Source organism: Malaclemys terrapin, chromosome 7, assembly GCF_027887155.1.
Source record: "Malaclemys terrapin pileata isolate rMalTer1 chromosome 7, rMalTer1.hap1, whole genome shotgun sequence".
NCBI classification, from domain to species: domain Eukaryota; kingdom Metazoa; phylum Chordata; order Testudines; family Emydidae; genus Malaclemys; species Malaclemys terrapin.
Window position 1 is genome coordinate 122,475,167 of NC_071511.1, and position 21,026 is coordinate 122,496,192.

Here is a 21,026-nt window from a genome sequence, read left to right on the forward strand (position 1 = left end):
GGTGGCTTTGGGCTTAGTCTGGACATCTGTTTTCTCTGCCAGGGACGGAACTGGATGATGTGAAGCGTTTGCTGAAGGGGAGTCGATCGGCCAGCGTCAGCCCCACACGGTCGTCATCCAGCACTCTCCCCATCCCCAAGAAAGCTGTAGTGGAAACGAAGATGGTGACTGAGAGCTCCCAGTCAGGTGCTTTGCAGAGGGGTGTTAGCAATGCCGGCTGTGCAGGGAGCGGGGAATGATTCACTTAAAGCGTGTGGCTTGTGACATAGAAATTCCAGCCAATTCTTATAAAACTAAAACAATGTCAGGAACAATTCAGGTTAAAAATGTTTGCTGTCTTTTCCAGAGTGTAATAACAATGCAAAAAGGGGAGTTACACACAGGGGTGCCCAGATACTGCCCAGAGCAGGGCCATAATTGCCAGGGCCCCCTTAATTTTCATAAAACAGAGCAGATTCCAGCTGCCATCATCTTTAATTCAGAGTTGAGGCTGATGGAGACTAAAGCCCCAAGCAATCCATTCTCTGTCTTGGTCTAAGCAGCAAGATGGACGTTACCACAGGCCACCCTGTAGAATGCCCTACATTTGGCCCAATAGTCTGCGCCTCACCAACCCCACATGTTCATTGGTCAATGGAGCTATGCGAGGAACGAAAATGGTCCAATATGTCATCTTTCATTCAAGTACCCATCCCTGCTATAGTGCTTTAGGCATCATGGGTCAAATTCACCCCTGGTGTAACACCACTGAACTCTACCAGTGTTTAACAGAACAAATAATGGCTCAACTCTCATATTTATCTGGGTGCAGAGGTTCAAATACCCTAGTGAGGAACTGACTCACCTGGTGTCTTTCCTAGTCATTCATTAACGATACAATAGTTGCCCATGTGTGGAAGTGTCATGGAAGAATCCGGGGATCCATATCCAATGTTGATTTCCTCACCAGGATGTGGACTGAAATGTGTTTAGTTTGTATTCTGGCATCATCATATGTGCCTGTGATTAAACCCCTGAGGTGCTTTGCAAGTGGTTACAGTGAAGTGACACAAATTAAGGCAATCTCTGTATTTGTCTAATGGGTTCACAATTGGCTTGGCTATAGCGGGCCAGGTGCTGATCTCAGTTACACAGGTGTGAATCTGGAGTCACTCTGTTGAAACTGAGGGAGTGACTCCAGATTTGCACTGGAGATCAGGACCTGATCAGAAACTGAGATCAACACCTGGCTTTGTGTGTCCTCTGCCTCTGAGTAGGTGGTCTGATTTCTGTTACCACTCTCACTCAACCCCATTATTGTTTCCTCTCCAGTGTCGGGGACATACGACACAACCATACTGAATGCTGCCCTCCCTCCATACATGTGGTCCTCCACCCTGCCTGCAGGGTCTTCCCTTGGCAGTTACCACAACAACATGGCCCAGGGTTCTTCCCTGGTCAACACCATGTCCCATTCAACAGGATCAGGTACAGTAACCACCCCACTCCCTTGGCCACTTGTGCTGACAGGGCACAGACCGTGGGACCCTCTTTGTCCTGCTGCTGGTGTTTTGTGCATGGGACGAGGGGATGTTGAGGGCGGGGGAGGGATAGTGGAGGTGGGAGCAAATGCACTTGGTTGTTCTCCATATATTTCTGTCTCCCTGTGCCCCCGGAATTAGTTCTGCGTTGATTATGCTTTGAATCCCTTATTCATGGAGATCAAACGTCCACAGTGCCTGATCCTGTGCTGCTGAACTTTACCATTGACTTCAATGAGCTCACAATCAAGCCTCTTAGACAAGACAACATTGGATTGGAATATGGAGGGTGTTTGAGTTATGACAGGGTTTGGATTCCACATTAGGACTATTGGGTGTAATCCTGCATTCCTTGCACATCCAGAACTCCCACGTCAGTTAGTGAATGCTGGGACTGAATGTTGTGTCTCAGGCCCATTTCTGAATGTCAGGAAGCGTCGTCCTCAATGCCGCTGTTTTCTACTGCAAATGGAACGGTGATGTATCCTCTAAGGTTTAAAGGACTTGGCATCCTAACCGTGTCCAGTCACTGTAACTTTTTTGAGATCAAAACCTTCTCCCTTTTTAAAATAGAGTAAAACCGAGTGTTTTGTGCCATGATTTTAGATTTCCCCCAGTGTGTTTATTGTACGTTTCCTAGCAGAATGTGTTTTTCATGAAGGAATGAAATTTCCTAGTGACCCATTCACTCTCAGGCTTTGGGGGCTGAGCCATCTGCCTGGATGCACTGGGATCTCATTTCTCTGCTGTGCCAAATCGTCTTTTTCCTCCTCTTGCAGTGTTTGGCGTCCCAAATAACCTGGCTCCCAGCTCTCCCACTCTGAACACAGGGCTGAGCAGTTCCTCAACAGGTCAGACTTCTCTCTTCTTCCCTTCTTCGTTTCATGGAGCTCAGCACATCAGCTGAAATGTATAACAAAAAGACACCTAGATTCCCCCTCGGTGCGTTCTTTGTGCCGGGTCCAGATCACAGTTACATCAGTCAGCATGTCCACCTGGAGTAACTCTCTTGGCTGAAGTGGCCTTACTTCAGCCTTTGCCCTGTGTCATTGGCATTAGAAAGTAGCGATGGAATATTTGGGGTCTCGGGAGAAATGTCATTTATTTGGAAAGCATCTGTTAGGCCAACTTGTCTATCCTTGTGAGACAAATCCAGGATTGTGTCCTATAGGAAAATCTCAAATGTTTCATTTCAAATAATTTGAACTTCCACTGCTTCCCCAGGGAGTAAAAATGAGTGTCTGTCAGACCTTGCTGTTTCCTAATGTTCAGCCCAGTACAGTTCCCTTTGCTCAATCCCATCCCATTACTCCTGGCTAGACCCTCCTACATAACCCTAAACATTTCTCCCCTTCATGGTGTCTACACCTTTTACGTACTCGGTGTGACTATCACATTGCCCCTCGGCTCACCCTTAGCCAGGCTAGACCGGTCAGTGAATTTAACCCTTTTTTTACAATCCAGACCCTCCAGAAAGGCATACACAGCACAGAGACAACGGCAGGTCTCTTCAAGTCTGTTTAAGTCTAATGTTCCAAAATGGCCACCTTTATTTAGCCTGAGCTGACCACGGCTTCCAGGACAGGGTGATATTGGGGGGCAGGGTGGTGGGGGAGTTGTGGAAGGGAAAGTGACAGATGTGCAAAATTTCTATTGAAAGTAATGAACACAAATGTGTATGAAACATTCAGCTGACCAGCTGAGTTCATTTAGAGTCCGCGGAGGGGGGTCATCTCAGGCCTGCTACTCTACCTTTGCAAGCAGGAATCACTGTAATTACTATTATTTTCATTGGTCCTAGTTTTTGTTTGTCCAAATGCCAGTTACAGTGCCGACCTCTTGTTATTCACCTCAGGGCATTTTTCTTTGCAGTGTTTGGTGTTCAAAACAACCTGGCTCCAAGCTCTGCAGCCATGACTCATAGTGCAACCACAGCCTCCACAGGTCAGTGATATTTTAATCATAGAGAGGAGAGGCTGGGTAACTGATCTGTGTGGCTTTGTTATGCAATAGCGCTTCCCATGTCCCAGTAACTCCTTAATGATCAAATAATTCACAGCAGGGGCCTTTCCCAGGATGCACAGTGCATAAAAGACGGGACAGTGCAAAGAGCGGAATCAGTGCTTTACAGGAAATGTAATTGGGATTCGAATCGAGAAGAAAATGTGTTCAATTCTAATTGATCCTATTAAAGAAATATGAACACCGGTTCCCTCTGGCAGTTTTTCTGGTGTGTCATATGGGATGGGATGGGGTGTTCCCTTCAGCCCTGCAAATGTGAGGTCCAACTGTCAGCACCCCAGGCAAACAATGAGCCCACTCCTGCATGCCCTTCGTCACTGGGGAAGCTCTGACCTGAGCAAGTTGTCCCATACACTTTCAAAAGAACTTTTCACAGGGGCAAAGTTGCAGGATCAAGTCCAAGGTGCGTTTGGGTCGGTAGCTCAGGCTCCCCGGCCTCTTTCCTTTTGGGAACCATTCTATTTTTTCCCCTTCTCTCAGCCTGCTTCTTTAGCATCTGCAATTGTGCGGCTCTTCCTCTGGCTAGGAGGGTTTAAGGTCTGTGGTTTTAGTCTCTGCTGATTTCTGTCTTGCAGTATACGGAGTGAAGAAAAACACTTCCCAGAGCGCTGGCATGGCTGGTAGTGGAGTGTGCACTTCAGCTGGTGAGTCTGCAACTCATGGAAGTCCAGGGCTGACAGAATATAGCTGATGATTTGTGTGGGCAATTGTCCTCATGCGGGCAGATCATGGTTTGAAAGTATCTATGGTTGCAGCTGGTGTGGACATACCCAGAAGATTGCAGCCCACGTAGACATACCCAAAGTCACTTTAATCTAGCTAGCTCAGGTGCTTCATGTAACTGCAACAGGGTGTGCCTCGGCATTGAGTGTACGAGCCGATCCCACCTGGAACTCTGGGTAATCACACACAGTGCTAGCCCCTGCTGAAACTCACACTGCTGCGGCTTCACTGCCCCAGTACCCTGCTAGCTAAACTAAAGCTCGCGCCAGTATGTCTCCTCCAGTTGCAACCCCACCCAGTGATTACGGTGTAGACATAGTCTCGGATTCACCCTCTTGGGCCACTGTAACACATGGAATAGCCTTAGAAGAAATAAACACAGATCACTAACCAAAGTGTTATATTTGGGGTCGGGAAGGAATTTTCCTCCAGGGTAGATTGGCTGAGGCCCTGGAGGTTTTTCGCCTTCCTCCGCAGCATGGGGCAGGGATCGCTAGCAGGAGGGTTCTCTGCCAATTGAAGTCACTAAAACACAGGATTTGGGGATTTCAACAGCAGAGTCAAGGGAAGGGGTAGGGACGGTTTTGTGGCCTGCAGCATGCAGGGGGGTCAGACCAGATGATCATAATGGTCCCTTCTGACCTTAAAGTCTATGCGTCTATGAGTGTCCACTAGATGTCACTCTTGCTGTTCACAAATGAAAACAAAGGAGCAGCAAATTCAGCACTAGAAAATCAGAGGCCCGAGTCTGACCTTCCCCATGCCACGGTCATATTGGTGTAACTCAGTTGGCCTCACTGAAGTTAATCCTGATTTAAACGAGAGTAATTGGAAGCAAAATCAGGCCCATTATCTTTAATATGGAACCTGAACATTTGCAAGGTTAGTTTTGTACATAATTTTGCAGCATTACTAGCCCCAAGAGTTCAAAATTTATGAGATTGGTTTAACAATCATGAGATTTTAACAAATAAATTCTGGGTTCTTTTGTTTTGCCTTCTTGTTTTTGAGCCTTTAGGGTTCATGTTTTCAAACTTTTCTCCCCAACTATGAGTGCTAGAAACTTTTTTTTTAATTACCGCCCAGCTTGTCATGTAATCACAGGACTCCAGAAGGTGGGCCTTTAAGAAAGCAATAAAATATTGCAAAACTTACAGTAGAGTAGGCAGCAATGACTACTCCAGATTCACACCGGGGTAACAGAGTAAAAGCAGGCCCATTATCTTTAATCTGAACTTTGTGCCGGTACATTTGCAAGTTTAGTTTTTGTACACCATTTTGTTAGAAGACCAAGCAATTCAGTGGATCTACTTTCCATTTGCATGTGAATGTATTATATGCCTATACCAAACCGTATATAGAGTTCTCAGCAACAATCAGCATAAAGCTAGCATAAACAGAAAACCTCCTCAACACTACTGCTCTTCTGCTAGCCAAAGGACTGATTGTTCCATAGCTCAGTGCTTATGGTATCCATATCCCCATCACCAAAGGAGCCTGGACTTTACCAAACGGTTTCATTTCAGCTGTGGCTTATCCGCAAGCTTTCTAAGCAAAAGTGCACTCTGTATCTTATCTGATATGGCTTCCTTACTCACAGTCTTAAATGTAGTTATCCTCACAACACCGCCATGAGGTAGGGCACCGCTGTGATCCCTATTTTCCACGTGGGGAACTGAGGCAGATAGAGGCAAAGTGACTTGCCTAAGGTCACACAAGAAGCCTGTGGCAGAGCAGAGAATTGAATCCAGGTTTCCCAAATCCTAGGATAGCATCCTAATCACTGAAACATCCTTTCTCCCCACTAACCAATCTCTCTCTCTCACTCTCTCTCTTCCCCCCTCCCTTCACACACCCCAGTTGGAAGCACTGTGAACTCCCAGAGCGACGACATCCTGCGTAAAGACTGCAAGTTCCTGCTGCTGGAGAAGGAGAACGTCCCTGCCAAGAAGGAGATGGAGCTCTTGATCATGACGAAGGACAGCGGCAAGGTCTTCAGTGCTTCCAGCATGGGGCTCAGTGGAAGTATGTTCTCCTCCCACCATCTCCCATGACATGCATGCATGCTAGGAGCTTAGAAATGAATGTTAATTACTGGGAAATAGTCCCAAAGGTGAGAGTCTGGCAGGTTCTGGGAAACTGCTATTGCAATCTATCTGGCTGTGGAACAGTCTGCCCAGGGGAGTGGCAAAACCCCTACCCCTTGGGCACATTTAAAATGACACTGAACCAAACCTTGGTACCACTGGGACTAAACCTGCGTGAGCAGCAAGACGGACTCAATGACCTAAAAAGGCTTTTCCATCTCTAGAGTTTTCGGCTCTATAACTTTATAAGCCACGGGAATGCAGAGTAGACCTTTGGGCTGCCATGTCATCCCTTATCCACTTGAGGGCAGCTTCTCACACCAGGTACATGGGGACAAAGTTCATAGTCTGCCTATGAAACTCCATGGAGAACTTTACAAGGCATGCCCATTAGCCAGCTTGCTTGTAAAACTCAAGGGCTTAAAGACCAAGGGACAGAGCTATAGTTGGTGTATATCCGCATGGCCCCATTGACTTCCATGGAGCTATGCCGGTTTACACAAGTTGAGGATCTGGCCCAGTTTGACTTCTGGTAAGACATATTTGACTCCTCTTTGGACTCCACACAGCGTCCTTTGCAGAAGACACCTTGAAGAAAGAAAAGCAGGGCTTCTCTTCCTCTTACGCTGCAGACTCCTACCTGAAATCTGAAACAAACGGTAAGAGACGGTCATTCTGGCACCGATCGCCTGTTTGTCCCAGCACATGTTCTCCTCACTACACGTCAGAGCTTCCTCTTCTGCACCATCTGGGACAGCCTGCCTAGCTCTCTCCACCTCACCTGCCCTCCAGATCTCCTTTCCAGTCCCATCTGAACATATCCCTTGCCTGTGCCTCTTAATTTCCTCTCTCACTGTGTATTAGCCTGGTGGTTGAATGCATCGATTCACAAACCAGAAAGGGGCCTAGTCCATGTTGATGCTAAGTGGTGGAGCTAGTTAAGTTAGTGGTAAACTAGGGATCGGGAATATTGTATGACCTATTTAAAAAAAAAAAAGAACTGTGTCATATTATTAAGACCAAGTCAATCATGTGCTTGACCTCTCTGTTTATATGTTGTATTCCCTTCCCCGCATCCTCTGTCTGTTTGTCTGTCTTTAGATTTTAAGCCCTTGGGGCAAGGGCTGGAACTTCTTCTCTTCCTGGAAAACACCTAGCACATTGGGGTGCTACTGGAAAGACATGCTTAATAATAATAATAATAATAATTAATAATTAATTAATGACTTATGCTGGCTTGTCACATAAGACTTGATTCAATGGTATCAGAGGAGTTACACTATTGGAGTGACAGTGTTGAATCAGATCCTGGGTGTGTAAAATGAGTGTGAATTATATGCTCTAGGGTAAAGAGATATACATGTAGCAGGAAGTTAGTAACAGGGGTAAACTGACCCCTACTTACACTTATACTTTCCGGTTAATTGCTTTTCCCGCTACATCATCCTTTCATCCCCAGGGTGTATAAATTTCACTTGTTTTTCAGACTCAAGGAATGCCAGTTCAGTACACGTGACCTTACATCACTTTCCTGCTTGCACCCATGTTCAGCTCAGCTTACCTGCAATATGCGATTTGCACCAATTTTGTTCCATTATTTCCTGTAGTTTATACTATTACCTGCGTATGGCCTTGCATAATTTCATTCTGTTATGGGAGAGCATATTGCAAGCAAGTACAGGTCTTAGAATGCTGCCTGTAATGGAGGGATTAAATCTACCCAACTTATCCAAGAGAGGGATATCAAGGTGGTTAGAATAAAGCATTGTGGAAAACAGTTTGTGCTAAAGACACACTGGTAAACAGAATTGTATTTTAGCTGTGTCCACATTCTCCTGGGTGTGGTTGGCCCCTGTAAAGAAAGATCATTAAAATCTCTTTTGTTTTTTAACAACAGGAGGTCTAAAATCCGTGTCAACAAAGGACAAAGCAACTTACGCAGGTCAGTAGCGCTTTGAAGATTCTTTAGTAGGAGGGGATATATTAAAGCGTAGTTTACTTTCAATGGAAAAAAGAATTACACAGCTGTGATATAAATAATCCGTAAGTGATCAATGAAGCGGGGAGGCCATTTTCATAAGGGTTGCTGTTTTAGGATGAGCACAGTCTGCACCTGCAAAATTTGCACCCGTAATTCAGTTGTGGGTGTGAATCTGAGTAGACGCGCTTCTTGACTGCAGGGGCGAATCAAGTAGTTATCAGAGCAGCTATGCAGAACTATGGCTGCAACTCATTGTGTCGTCGCTGTGCAAGCACACAAATGTAGGGGCAACCAGCAACTGGAAGGCAGCAGTTTAAAAAACATTAGCCCTGTTGAAATCACGCGGAGTTTTGCCATTGACATCAGGATGGTCTGAATTTCACTCATTGTGTGCAAACTGAAGTGGAAAGGTTTTTCCGTAGTGCTGTATTTAATGGGCCTGCCCCTGCAGGTTTTATTCTCCTATTGAAGTTGTTCATTAACCTTGCTGTTGTCCTTTCCCACTTTAGAAATTGGAGGCGATCATGGAGGGGGAGGGATAGGGGCAGCCCCAGCTTGGTGTCCCTGTGGTTCCTGCTGTAGCTGGTGGAAATGGCTCTTGGGTTTGCTCCTAGCCTGGCTGTTCCTCCTTGGATTGCTCTTCGGACTCATCGCTTTGGGTAAGAGATCACAGCGAGAGCAGGCCAAAGGATGGACTATATACTTCAGGTAGTAGATGGTTCAGTGAACTCCAGATGTGATTAGTGATTGGCCTGAACCAAACCCCAAATCTAAATACCCCCCAAACTTTGAAGAAGTTCAGATCCGGATCGATAATGAAGGAAAGCAAAACCCTCCATCCAAACCCCCTTTAGAGGGGACAACACAGAGGGAAACAAGATAATGGATGGTAGAGAAAATGTAATAATATCTGTCCCCTGCAATACTTTTTTGCAGAGCACATAATTAGCCTGTGAAGTTACTTTCACTGAGTGCTTAGCAAGGGTAAGTAAAAGATAAGACAAAGATTAGGATAATGAGAACAACAGATATATCAGATAGGATAAAAATAATGTGTAAGGGATAGAAACCCTCTTGCTTCAGGGCAAAAGCCAACTTCTAAGTGACCAGGGTTAGGAAACTTCTCTGGGCAGCATAGGCGCGGGAACTAGGGGCGCAGGGGGTGCTGCAGCACCCCCAGGTTTTGCACAGGGTTCCACTCCCAGCCCCGCGCCTGCCCCCAGCTATGGCCCCAGCCTCAGCCCCCTTACTTCTGTCCAGGTCCCCCGCTTCTGGAGACTCGGCCCCGCTCCCAGCCCCAAACTGTGCTGCCAGGGCCCGTTACCGTCCGTGACGTGATCTGTGTCACCTCCCGTAAAGAACTGAACAGCATTGGACTCAAATGCAGCAGGAAGATACTTGGGAGTCCAGCGGCTCTCCCATGCTGTACCAACACGGTACACACTGTCCCCAGAAGCAGCCATGTTTGATCAGCTTAGCTTTCAAATTTTCTTGGGTCTAATATCTTTCGGTTGTGTGGATTTAGCTACTAAATGCGCATTTCTTTGTCTGTGCCTTTACGTGATAATTAGAAAGCCTTGCACTTCTCCTGTGCTGTCCATCAAGGCTCTCAAGGCGCTTGTCCAGCATTAGCAGATTAGGCTTCACAACAGCCGTACGAGGGATAGAAATCAGTATTGTTCCTGTTTTACAGATGTGAGGAATGAAGCACACAGGGTGCATCTTCACTAGGAAAACAGTTGGGTCTTAATTCGAGGTAACTAATGCAAGGTACAATCCTAGTGAAGACAAGGCAGTGTGTCGTTTCCACGTGTATAAACAGGTTGAATTAAAGACTATGAATTAAAACCTTAGGCTTTGCCTCAACCAACTAACTTGTGTGAAAGCTACAAACTGTCTTTTCCACTTTAGGATTTTATCTCGTGTTATTTAACTTAGGTTAGGAAAACTCCTTTTTTCCCTAGTGTAGATGAGACCAGAGAAGGGATGCATGTAACTTGCTCAAGATCACTCAGGAAATCAATGGCACAGCTGGGAGCAGAATTTAGATCTGACTCCCACTCTTGTGCTCTGACCACAAGATAATTCTTCCTCTTAGAGGCCGATAGGTTCAAAAGATGTCTTGTAGCAGTGGAAATCCCTGCTACAAAATACACAGAATAACCGTACCCTACCCTCTCATCCCCCGCCAAATTCAGTAGCAACTGTTAGTTGACAATGAACTTTCCCCTGCTTCTGCCTTTAGAAATAAATGTTATGGAGATCAACCCACTGCTCCTTCCCCTTTAATATTTTACTTTAATTTAACCTTTCAGCGGAAGAAATGAAGAAGCTGAAATCGCGTGTGGAAAATCTGGAGAAAGCCCAAGCCAACTACCTGTTAATTAATCCACACAATGGGGATATTACCCAAGAGTACCGTGTTTCTGATGTCGGGAAAGGTCCAAACTATGCTACAGGTTTCAGTCATAAAGATCAAGAGGCTCTCTGGCTGTTTATGAGGAGCAAAATGGCTTTGGAAAGAGGACAAGGTAAGAAGGGCAAGAGTCCAAGAAATTCCATGAGACTGGATTGCTAAAAGATGCTTCACCAGGAAAAAAAGGTGGATCTGCCATTTGCACTGTCCACACTGCTGTGTGATTTAAGATTGCAATTAGGTAGCAAGACATGTAGAACATGGTGTTACCAGATTCCATATATATTATTGAAGAAGAGGCAGATTCTGATCTCAACCTGGAATAACTTCACTGGCTTTAGTGGAGTTACTCCAGATTTACATTGGTGTAACTGAGATCTGATCTTACTTCATTTCAGCCCCACCCTTGTCCCTGCAGTCAGATTGCACTGACAAATGTGAACTCTTGAGCCCTTATCATTCTCTCGTTTCAGATTTTCCAAATTCACTGTCTAAATTGCTCATGTAAAATTTGCATTCACACAATCTACACTTACATTCGGAATATGGAGAGATGCATGCACTGCCCATGCAAAAATAGATTTGCTTGCACAGATGAATAGTCTGAACATGCAAATGTTGCATATGCAAGTTTTGCAGGAGCAGTTTAGGTGGTCATTTTTTGAAAACGTGCCCTGTTCACTGTCCCAGATAAGTGGAAAGACTTGCAGAATAGTCTTTCTTCCCAGGTAAGGTGTGTGACTCCATATCTGAGTTGGCAGAGGCCTTCAAAGTGCAGCACACTATAGCCAAATTATGAACCCTTCCTATTATGGGAGAGCATGCTGCAAGCAAGTACAGGTCTTAGAATGCTGCCTCTAATGGAAGTAGCAGAGGGATTAAATCTACCCTACTTATCCAAGAGAGTGATATCAAGGTGGTTGTAAAGTAATGTTCCGTGTAATTATGAATCATACTTACAGCACTGATAAGGCTTATCGTTTTTAAAGCACTGCACAAAAAGTAACTGATTATTCCTTACAACACTCCTGTCAGTATTTTACAGATGGAGAAAATATGGTTACGTGATTTGCCCAAGGTCAGAGAGTCAGGAATGGGATTGGCACTCAGAAAGCCTGATTTCTCCTTCCTCTGCAGGAGATGAGTGCAGCTGATTTCAAGGGGAGTCACTCCTGTCAGTCTAGGTAGCTCCTACTTTCCAAATCCATGCTCTGCCCGCTAGACTATGCCGCCTCCAGTCTTGAAATCGAGTCAAAAGCAGCCTTGTGTCTTCAGAGAGAAAGAGAGAGATTGTTTTACTTAAAATTGTATAATTAAATCTAACAACCATTTTACTTCCCATTGCAGGTTTCTTCCGAGGGGAGAAAGGGGAACCTGGTCTGAAAGGTACAGGAGAGTTGTGTTTCCCTTTCTTTGTTCTGTGTCTCAGGTTCTTCTAATAATTTGCACAGTGAATCCAGGGAATTGACTGGCACAACTAGTTAAAATGGGAAGGGCCCGATCCTGCATTCCATGTTCACCCCAAACTCCCAGGGCTCTCACTGAGAGTTTGGAGTGTAACAAGGAAGAAAGGATGGTCCCAAAATGAGCAATCACTGGGAATACCTCCTGGATCTCTCTTGATTTGATTTTTTTTTCTCCTTTCTCAGGTGATATGGGAGTGCAAGGTCCCAAAGGTGAGTCTGAAATTAGACATTTTCTCATATACCCGAGCAACGTGCTGTGAGAACTCTAGATTTAGAAGCACTTAGCTGAAGGAAGGGCTTTTGTCTCTCAAAGAAGTTAGTTCTGTTGAGAGGCTAATGAAGTGATGACTGCTTCTCACCTTCTAAATGGTTCCCTGGGTCAAGTATGATAATGACAGTGTTGGCTGTTCTCATGGGCAGTGAGTGAAACTTCCCCTGGGGGAGGCGAGCTCCTTGTCCTGCCTCTTCCGCCCACACTCCACCCCTGCTCTGCCCCAGGCCCCGCCCCCGCCCACGGCTGACTCGCACTCACCTCTTCACCCCTTCCCGAGATCTCCCCTCTGCTCCCCTCCTCCCCCCAGCCAGACCAGTCCCCACCCGCCATGAGACCTCCACCACCACCTGCTGTGCAGCTAGTTCACCGCTCGCCTCCTCACCCTGCTGTTGCCCCCTCCCCCCAAGACCCTCTCCTCTTTTCACCTTAAAGCACTAATAACATTCCCCAAAGGAACTGATCAGGCAACAGGTGTAGCTCACTTGCCAGATAGATTCTCCTGTGCATGGCGGGGAGTTCGGTGTACGCTGTACAGAGACAGAGAGACGAAAAGCCAGGCCACCTGCACCAACTGGAAGCCTAATCTCTCCTTTTGAAAAAGTGCTTGTCAGTGACAGCCTGCATTAAGACAGTAGTTTGATCACCTCACCCAGAATTCCCTGCCAGACTCGTTTACTTAAACTGGGTTTGAATAAAACGACTAGATCAAGAAATAAACTCACTGGCTAGGTCAGCTCCTCCTTGAGCCAGGTTAGCAGTTACTTCTGCTGGGTACAGAGAATAACTGAGGAGTCGTCATTTGGAAACTGTTTTTATCCCCAATAAACACATTTTCCTACAACATAAAGCCGGCTGAATGTGGCCAAAGGCTTCCTGGGCATTGGCAAATGCCTGTCAAATGGCTTCATTACCACTTCAATGGCCCTTTAACAGTTTCAGTGATCTCTGCTAGTAAGTCTCTGGAAGACTTTTTCACCCGATCGATCCCTGGGTAGTAATCAATCTATCGGGGATCGATTTATCGCGTCTCATCTAGACGCGATAAATCGATCCCCCAACGCGCTCCCCCGTCGACTCCGGAACTCCACCAGAGCGAGAGGTGGTAGCGGAGTCGACGGGGGAGCCGCGGCCGTCAATCCCGCGCCGTGAGGACCCGAGGTAAATCGATCTAAGATACTTCGACTTCACGTAGCTGAAGTTGCGTATCTTAGATCGATCCCCCCCCAGTGTAGACCAGCCTACTGTGTAATATGCCGACACTGCCCATGTTACAGCGCAGTGACGTGGGCAGTGTAATCACACTTTATCGCCGGGGGAGAGCTCTTCCGGCGATAAAAAATAACCACCCTGAACGAGCGCGGGAGCACGGCTCCCGGCGATAAAGCAGTGTCTATACTGGCTAAAACTTTTGTGGCTCCACTTTTAGCGCTGAAAGTGGCAGTGTAGACACAGCCCTACTCAGGGATCCCCTCCACTCTCCTCCTCACTCCCCCAGTCTGCCACTGACTCCCCGCTCGCATTCTCACACACACACAGACACACACACAGAGCCCGCGCCCCGTGGGGAGGGGGGCATGAGGAGAGACACAGCCAGCAGCTGCAGGGACCTCAGAGGGGAGAAGGGGGTGGGGTGGAGGAGAAGAGAGGAGGAAGATTCACTCCAGACAGCAGCAGCGAGCCGTGGGAACTTCAGGGAAGGGTTAGAGCAGGGAGGGGAAGAGGCGGCGAGGGGAGGCACCACGGCCCAGGTGTCGGGCAGCAGGGACTCGGGTCTTTGCCAGGGGATAGTATTGACAAGCGAACAGCCACGCCTATTATACCCGCCACATGGCTGTTCGCTTGTCAATACTATCCCCTGGCAAAGACCCGAGTCTAGAGAGCATTGTAGAGGGGATCAGAGGTATTGCTTTGTATCCAAAAATACACTCACCCGTTTGAAAAGCAAGACAGAAATTGTACGGTATCTGATTTAATCAAAATGTGCTTTTGAGGAATGTTGGGGTCTTTGATTTGTCAAAGGCAAGGCACCTACCCCGCTGGTTTTTGGCAGAAGGGTAATAACTAGCAAAAGGGTGAAGGTGGGAACATAAGGAAAGAGCCGTTTTCCCATTAATGGTCTGTTTCTTTGTTCTAACAGGAGATCAAGGACTTCCTGGTCCACCAGGTAGGCTGAGCTCTACAAGTCACCAGTCTCCGTGGCGCTTCAGCTGAACAGTGCACGCAGGGACACTGCAGTCAGCTAGGATTCATTTTGCACCTCAAACCCCTCCAGGCTGGCGCTGCATGGAGTTTAACTCTTGTGCCATTGCAAATGTCTTATACTGCTTGAAGTTCTGATACCCTTGGTGTTGAAATACAGGCAGAACCACTGCCCTACTGCTCAAAGGCTTTATTTGCCACGAGGCTTCATCCTGTCCTGGCTTGTGTGTGAGCACGTTTCCCTGCACGATTTTGGTGCACTGAGACCTGTGGGCACGTTTGAAAGATTCTGGCCAATAATTGCAAACTGGGTTTTGCCTGTGACAATTCTATCAGCGGCCTGCAAGAGTGATCATGCCCTGCCAATGTGTGTGCAAAGGGTGTGTGCATGCAAAGCTGTGTGCATTACAAGTGGGCGTTCCATCGTGCAAATGTCGCCACTGTGTCAAATGACAGTGCAGCACTCACGCTCGGCTGGTATGTGGCCTCCAGACCTGTACGTGTTAAATATTTAGAAATATTTTATAGACAAAATCACGCATCCTTCAGTATCAGCCGTGTTGGACAGGAATGTTCTCAGAGCCAGAGAATATTTATTGTCACACCCTACCCTACCTACCATATGCTGGTAAGAGACCCCTGCACACATACAGTGCTTAGCAAACAATATATTTTTTCAGCCCAACCACCCTAACTCTGCAGTCCTGGATTTCCAAATCCCTTATTTTCATATTTCCTAGACACCCACCCTTGGTCCATAGTCAGGGAAACTGCAGATTTACCACATTGTGTTTTGCTTACAGGCGTCCCAGGTTTGATTGGGCACCCAGGACCAGAGGGACCAAAAGGACAGAAAGGCAGCATGGGTAAGCAGCACTGACCCACCTTACAGATTATTCTGAGCTTATCACAGCTCAGTTATTGTGGGAGACTCACACAGTATGTGCATACCCTCAACCTGCATGTGCAAACACAGGTCCCCAGCGTGGCCCTTGCCGTCCTGCTGCGAGGGGTGGCGTGGAGGGGAGACACTGAATTTCACTGCATGGAACGTATAAAGCTATATTACAAGCCATTTGCTTTCCATAGGTGATCACGGCAGAGAAGGACCCACAGGCCAAAGAGGGCGAGAAGGGCTCCCAGGGCCTCGTGGGGAACCTGGACCACCTGGATTTGGGGAGAAAGGAGACAGAGGTAGGAGACTGTCCTGTCCTATCCCCAGTGCATAAAGAGATGGGCCATGGAGGATGGGTCTCGGTTCTGATTTTGCAAAAGTCTCAGTGGTCAGGATTTAGTTTTGATAGTTCAGATCCAGGTTTCCTTTTATCTGCCTCTCCACTTGGAATAGGGCCGAAAGGTTTCGGGTTTGTGCCACCTCGACAATGGCCAGTCGGCTTTTGTTTTGCCAAAGCTCATCAGTCAGGGTTGGGTTTTGCAGAACCCGAAGAGGTTTGGCTCTCAGCTAATTTTTACCTTATCTACACTGCCAATGGTGAGGCAAGAGTCAAACGAAAGGCTCTGGCCCAAAGCTACTACAGAGTTGAATAAATAGACTAAACCAGAAAACTGCTGAGTGTGTGCAAAAAGGCAAAAGGGTTGGTGCTGGGTGATGGTTCTGATTGTGTGTCCTACCAAAAAGAATCTTTTAATTTCTGTAGCTTCCGCAATTAATTACAAAGATCTGTCTGTAATAGCCCCGATTGGATTTACTCATCTTTTAGCACAGAAATGACTGATCGATTTTTTCCCCCACTGAAATATTTACTGACAACAGAAGACAATGACGCCAGGTGGTGTAGTGAGATAAGTCCTGGGACATTAGAAGGATTCAAACTCTGGTGTGTCATAATGCCCAATGAGATGGGCTCATTTCCGGATAATGCGTTCTCAGTTGTCTTAATTACTGATTAATCATGACACTGAGCGACGGGGAATCAGAGCCGTATACCACAATCAGATCCTTACTAAATTGGCTGCTAACCCTCAGTCTTTCAAGGTGACTCCCAGAAGAAAATAGACTAGAGGTGGCGGGTGGTTTGTTTTGTAGCTGTGTAAACATGCAATACCTGTCTGCAAAGCAGCATTTTCATGGGTGCACATGGAGCTGGGGGTAGGACGGTGAATTATAAACAGGGAGCCCAGTTTAGGTTCATAGAGACAATTGGTTTGTAGCAAGTGGATCCCACAGGAGCAAGCGGCAGGCTTGTTTGGCCTTGCTGCCCAGGAGGACAAGAGAAGCTCAGTGTGGTGCAGGCGATCCCCACACTGTGGACACACCCCTTTGAATCTTAGCGTTCCTTCTGGGGGTGGAGGATGGCAGCTGGCAGGCTTATAGGAGCCGACTCCGTGCGTGCTCCGGGGCTGGCAGCCAAGCTCCCCTCACCCCTCGTCCCACCTCCTCCTCCTCCCCTGAGCATGCCGCGTCCCTGCTCCTCCGCCTACCTCCCAGCACTTCCCGCCCGGCTGCCACCAAACAGCTGTTTGGCAGCGTTAGCACGCTCCAGGAGGGAAGGGGAGGAGTGGGAACGTGGCGCGCTCAGGGGAGGAGGCAGGGAAGAGACGGGGCCAGGGCGGGGATTTGGGGAAGGAGTTGGAATAGGGGCAGGGAGGGGGCAGAGTTGGGGCAGGGACTTTGGGGAATGGGTTGGAATGGGAGCGGGGCAGGAGTGGGAAGAGGTGGGGTAGGGGCAGGGCCTCATGGAAGGGGCAGAGTTGGGGCGGGGGGCAGAAGGGGGTCGAGCACTCACGGGAAAGAGGGGAAGTCGGCGCCTATGGGCAAGCTGGTTAATGATGTGCTCTGATGGTTTACTCTCTAGGTGCTGTTGGTGATCAGGGACCTGCAGGACCACCTGGGATACCAGGGTCTGTTGGCCTCAAAGGTAAATACAGTGGTGAACAGAAAATGGCAGCGAGGTTGCATGGGCAATAGCCCCGATTAGGAGCTGTGGGAGGATGCGTGGAAGGTTGTGGGTCTCACTGTTTTGATTTGTGCCTCACTGCAGTGGGCAGATGAATGAGCTGGCTTACCCCCAAACTAACCTCATTTCAGAACGAGATGTTCTAATGGGAAGAGGAGTATTTTAGACTTTAGAAAAAGGCTTGTTTTATGGAGGTGTAAGTGACACCGTAGATGATTGACTGTTGGCAGCGACCCACCTGAGCTTACAGATGGCTTTTGCCTGCCTTTGAACCTTTAGAAATAATGGGGTGAAACCTTATCTGTCTGTCACGTAGGTGCCACTCCACAGACACCAATGGGAGCTGACCCATGTAACTGAGAGGAACAATTTTGCCCATAAAGAGCAGCTCCCCGCTGAAACAAGCTGGAATTTCGTTCCTCCTGCCTTGGGCAAGGAGGAGAGGATATGGCTTGGACCACCAGGGAAAGCTGTTTCCTATAGATCGCAACAGTCCCAGTTCAAGACTAAATTGCTCTGATGTATAGGATGAAAATTATGTGAGATCATCTACTGGCTGGAGGACCTTGTTTAGTTAGGGGCACTCTGGAATCTAGTCACCTGTTGGCAAACCCAAGGAGATGGGTTCTCCTTCCCATCACAATGTAGCTGAAATATTGTACACTTCTTATTTACAGGCATGACAGGTTCTCCTGGCCCACAAGGTCCACCAGGTGAGTGCCACATTCTCCTGTTATAACATACAGGAAACAAAAAGACAGAGTGACAACACTCTGCATGCTTGACTTCCTTAAAAAACATGCTCAGCGGTAGAGTAGACTGGACATGATTAAACCCCCAATTTCCTTTTTTCTTGCAGGTTCTCCTGGTCTTCAAGGATTTAGAGGTGAAGCAGGTCTCCCAGGGGGCAAAGGTAAGACTTAGAGCCCACTTTCTGCTACACTGACGAGTTATGGTGGCTGTAACAGATGTTGTGCTTTTCCACTGCTACCCAGAAGAGAACACCCAGCTGTGAATCAGAGTCATATCTGAGAAGGGTTCTGACCCTGGGCCCCGAGGATAATAGGAGAAAGATAGGAGGAAAAAGAATAAACTCAGTGATGGTGATAGGTACCCTGGAAATACCATAGATATGTAGGAGCATGATGGATTAGATTAGATTAGATGAAGCATCAAAAGAAGAGATGGGTCATGTTGTGTCTCTAGAGAGGAATGATGGAGGAAGACCTTCCCCCACGCCCACAATATTTATTCTTTAAGTCATTGCCTTTATATCTTTTAGGTGAGAAAGGAGCTTTGGGAGCACCCGGACCCAAAGGTATGCTAATCAATTACATTACTTTTGTCAGTACTTTCTTCCTGTTAGATTACTCAGGATATTTTGTCCTGGTTCTCTCAATGTCAGGTTGGGATCAATTACATACGTCATTGGCTTTGGTTATTTGATGCTTTTGTCATCAGGTTTCCCTTTTCTTTGACAGTAAAATTTTTCAGTGAAACAGTTCTCGTCCCCCCAATTCATGAAGGATGTTGATAAATTGGACATGGTCCAGAGAAGAGCCACAAGACTGATTAAAGCATTAGAAAACATGCCTCATAGCGATAAACTCAGAGCTCAATCTCTTTATCTGAACAAAAAGAAGGTTAAGGGGTGACTTGATCACAGTCTATAAATATCTACATGAGAGAAAAATATTTAACAATGGGCAATTTGGTCTAGCAGAGAAAGATATCACAAGATTAAAATAAAATAAATAAATTTTAAATTAATGGAGATATCCCATCTCCTAGAACTGGAAGGGACCTTGAAAGGTCATTGAGTCCAGCCCCCTGCCTTCACTAGCAGGACCAAGTACTGATTTTGCCTCACATCCCCAATTGGCCCCCTCAAGGATTGAACTCACAACCCTGGGTTTAGCAGGCCAACACTCAAACCACTGAGCTATCCCTCCCCCTGGAATCAAGATTCAATGCCTGGAAGTTGAAGATAGACAAATTCAGACTGGAAATAAGGCATGAATGTTGAATGGTGAAAGTAATTAACCATTGGAACAATTTACCAAGGGTGGATTCTCCATCACTGACAATTTTTAAATCAAGATTGATATTTTTTCTAAAAGATCTGCTCTAGGAATTATTCTGGGGAAGTTCTATGGCCTGTATTATACAGGAGGTCAGACTAGATGATCACAATGGTCCCTTCTGGCCTTGGAATCTATAACTCTATGAATCTATGAATTACATGAAGTTATATTTCCCCTTGTGTTTGCTTTAGGTGACCATGGAGAGAAAGGACCTCGTGGTCTGACAGGTCAGTATATAAACATTTCTTGTCTGGGGTCCTGGAATTAATACTGGCTTTAAAATATGAAGAGGATTATTATAAAAATGTGCATGCAGGAATATAGTCTGCCCATCCAAACTTGCTCTGCTTATTTTTTAAAGATGTAAAAATATTGTTATTGTTGACATTATTTTTGTTCATTAGAACATAAGGTTTGCCATATCTGATCATATTCTTGATTCATATAATCAGGTATCCCTGGGTAGGGATCCATACCTATTACTTCAGAGAGATTCCCCCTCACCTGGAATGCACTCAGTTAATTTGTACATTTTGGAAAACTCCCTCCCAGTTCCCAGAGGTGATCACGCGGCACCATGAATCACGAGGCTTGAATGCCCTGTCAATACTATCTTTAGCTTGCAAAGCTGCAAATGTTGTTGAGCGTCATGAAATCTTTCCTCACCAACATTATTTTTATTCACGTTAATTTAATTTGATTGCAGGCGAGCCAGGCTCAAGAGGGTTGCCTGGTCCTCCAGGGGAGCCAGGAGCTAAAGGATCCGTAGGTAAATAACAAAGAACAGACGCAACATTTCTAGAGAACACAATAGGTGTTGTTTCCACCCGCGGATAGTCCATTTCTGTGAGGACTGGAATGGAGATAACTGTGCAGTGGAATTGTACTGTATGTATTGCCAGGTCTTTCCCACAAATCTCTTTGGTTAGATTATATTTGCATAAAAGTGGTCCTTACCTTTAAGCTTTTGGTGAAAGTTACTGAACCATCAATGATCCCAGTCAAGGTCTTATTCAGACATAATATAATAGAAAGCCATAGTCTTGTGTTCAGTTATACCACACAGGGAATATTCACCATACTGGGTATACTGTGGGACCATTCCAGCAATCCCTAATGAGCTCTTATCTTTGGGTAGGTCCAGCTGGCCCCGATGGACACCAAGGCCCAAGAGGTAGGTGACTATTTTTTCCTTTTTCTCACCCATTACCCCTCATCAGAGACAAAAGATCAACTACATCGTGACTTGCCTGCAACTTGAGATGGTGACTGACGTAGTAGCAGAGTCAATGGAGTGATGGACTTGGGGCCCTGGCCTCTCAACATAGTAGTACAA

General features: G+C 46.6%; 1 protein-coding gene across 1 annotated transcript in view; it reads left to right on the forward strand.

The window, feature by feature from the left end:
• COL17A1 (collagen type XVII alpha 1 chain) overlaps positions 1-21,026 on the forward strand; it is a 65,582-nt gene that overhangs the window by 18,562 nt on the left and 25,994 nt on the right. Inside the window, exons 9-30 of the mRNA XM_054035821.1 lie at positions 43-186; positions 1,312-1,467; positions 2,300-2,371; positions 3,393-3,464; positions 4,118-4,186; positions 6,126-6,290; positions 6,922-7,011; positions 8,250-8,294; positions 8,843-8,992; positions 10,649-10,864; positions 12,097-12,135; positions 12,399-12,425; positions 14,627-14,653; positions 15,492-15,554; positions 15,778-15,882; positions 17,505-17,567; positions 18,284-18,319; positions 18,466-18,519; positions 18,889-18,924; positions 19,882-19,917; positions 20,397-20,459; positions 20,829-20,864. Coding sequence (XP_053891796.1) covers positions 43-186; positions 1,312-1,467; positions 2,300-2,371; positions 3,393-3,464; positions 4,118-4,186; positions 6,126-6,290; positions 6,922-7,011; positions 8,250-8,294; positions 8,843-8,992; positions 10,649-10,864; positions 12,097-12,135; positions 12,399-12,425; positions 14,627-14,653; positions 15,492-15,554; positions 15,778-15,882; positions 17,505-17,567; positions 18,284-18,319; positions 18,466-18,519; positions 18,889-18,924; positions 19,882-19,917; positions 20,397-20,459; positions 20,829-20,864 — 1,764 coding nt within the window. The remainder of the gene's footprint in view (positions 1-42; positions 187-1,311; positions 1,468-2,299; positions 2,372-3,392; positions 3,465-4,117; positions 4,187-6,125; positions 6,291-6,921; positions 7,012-8,249; positions 8,295-8,842; positions 8,993-10,648; positions 10,865-12,096; positions 12,136-12,398; positions 12,426-14,626; positions 14,654-15,491; positions 15,555-15,777; positions 15,883-17,504; positions 17,568-18,283; positions 18,320-18,465; positions 18,520-18,888; positions 18,925-19,881; positions 19,918-20,396; positions 20,460-20,828; positions 20,865-21,026) is intronic.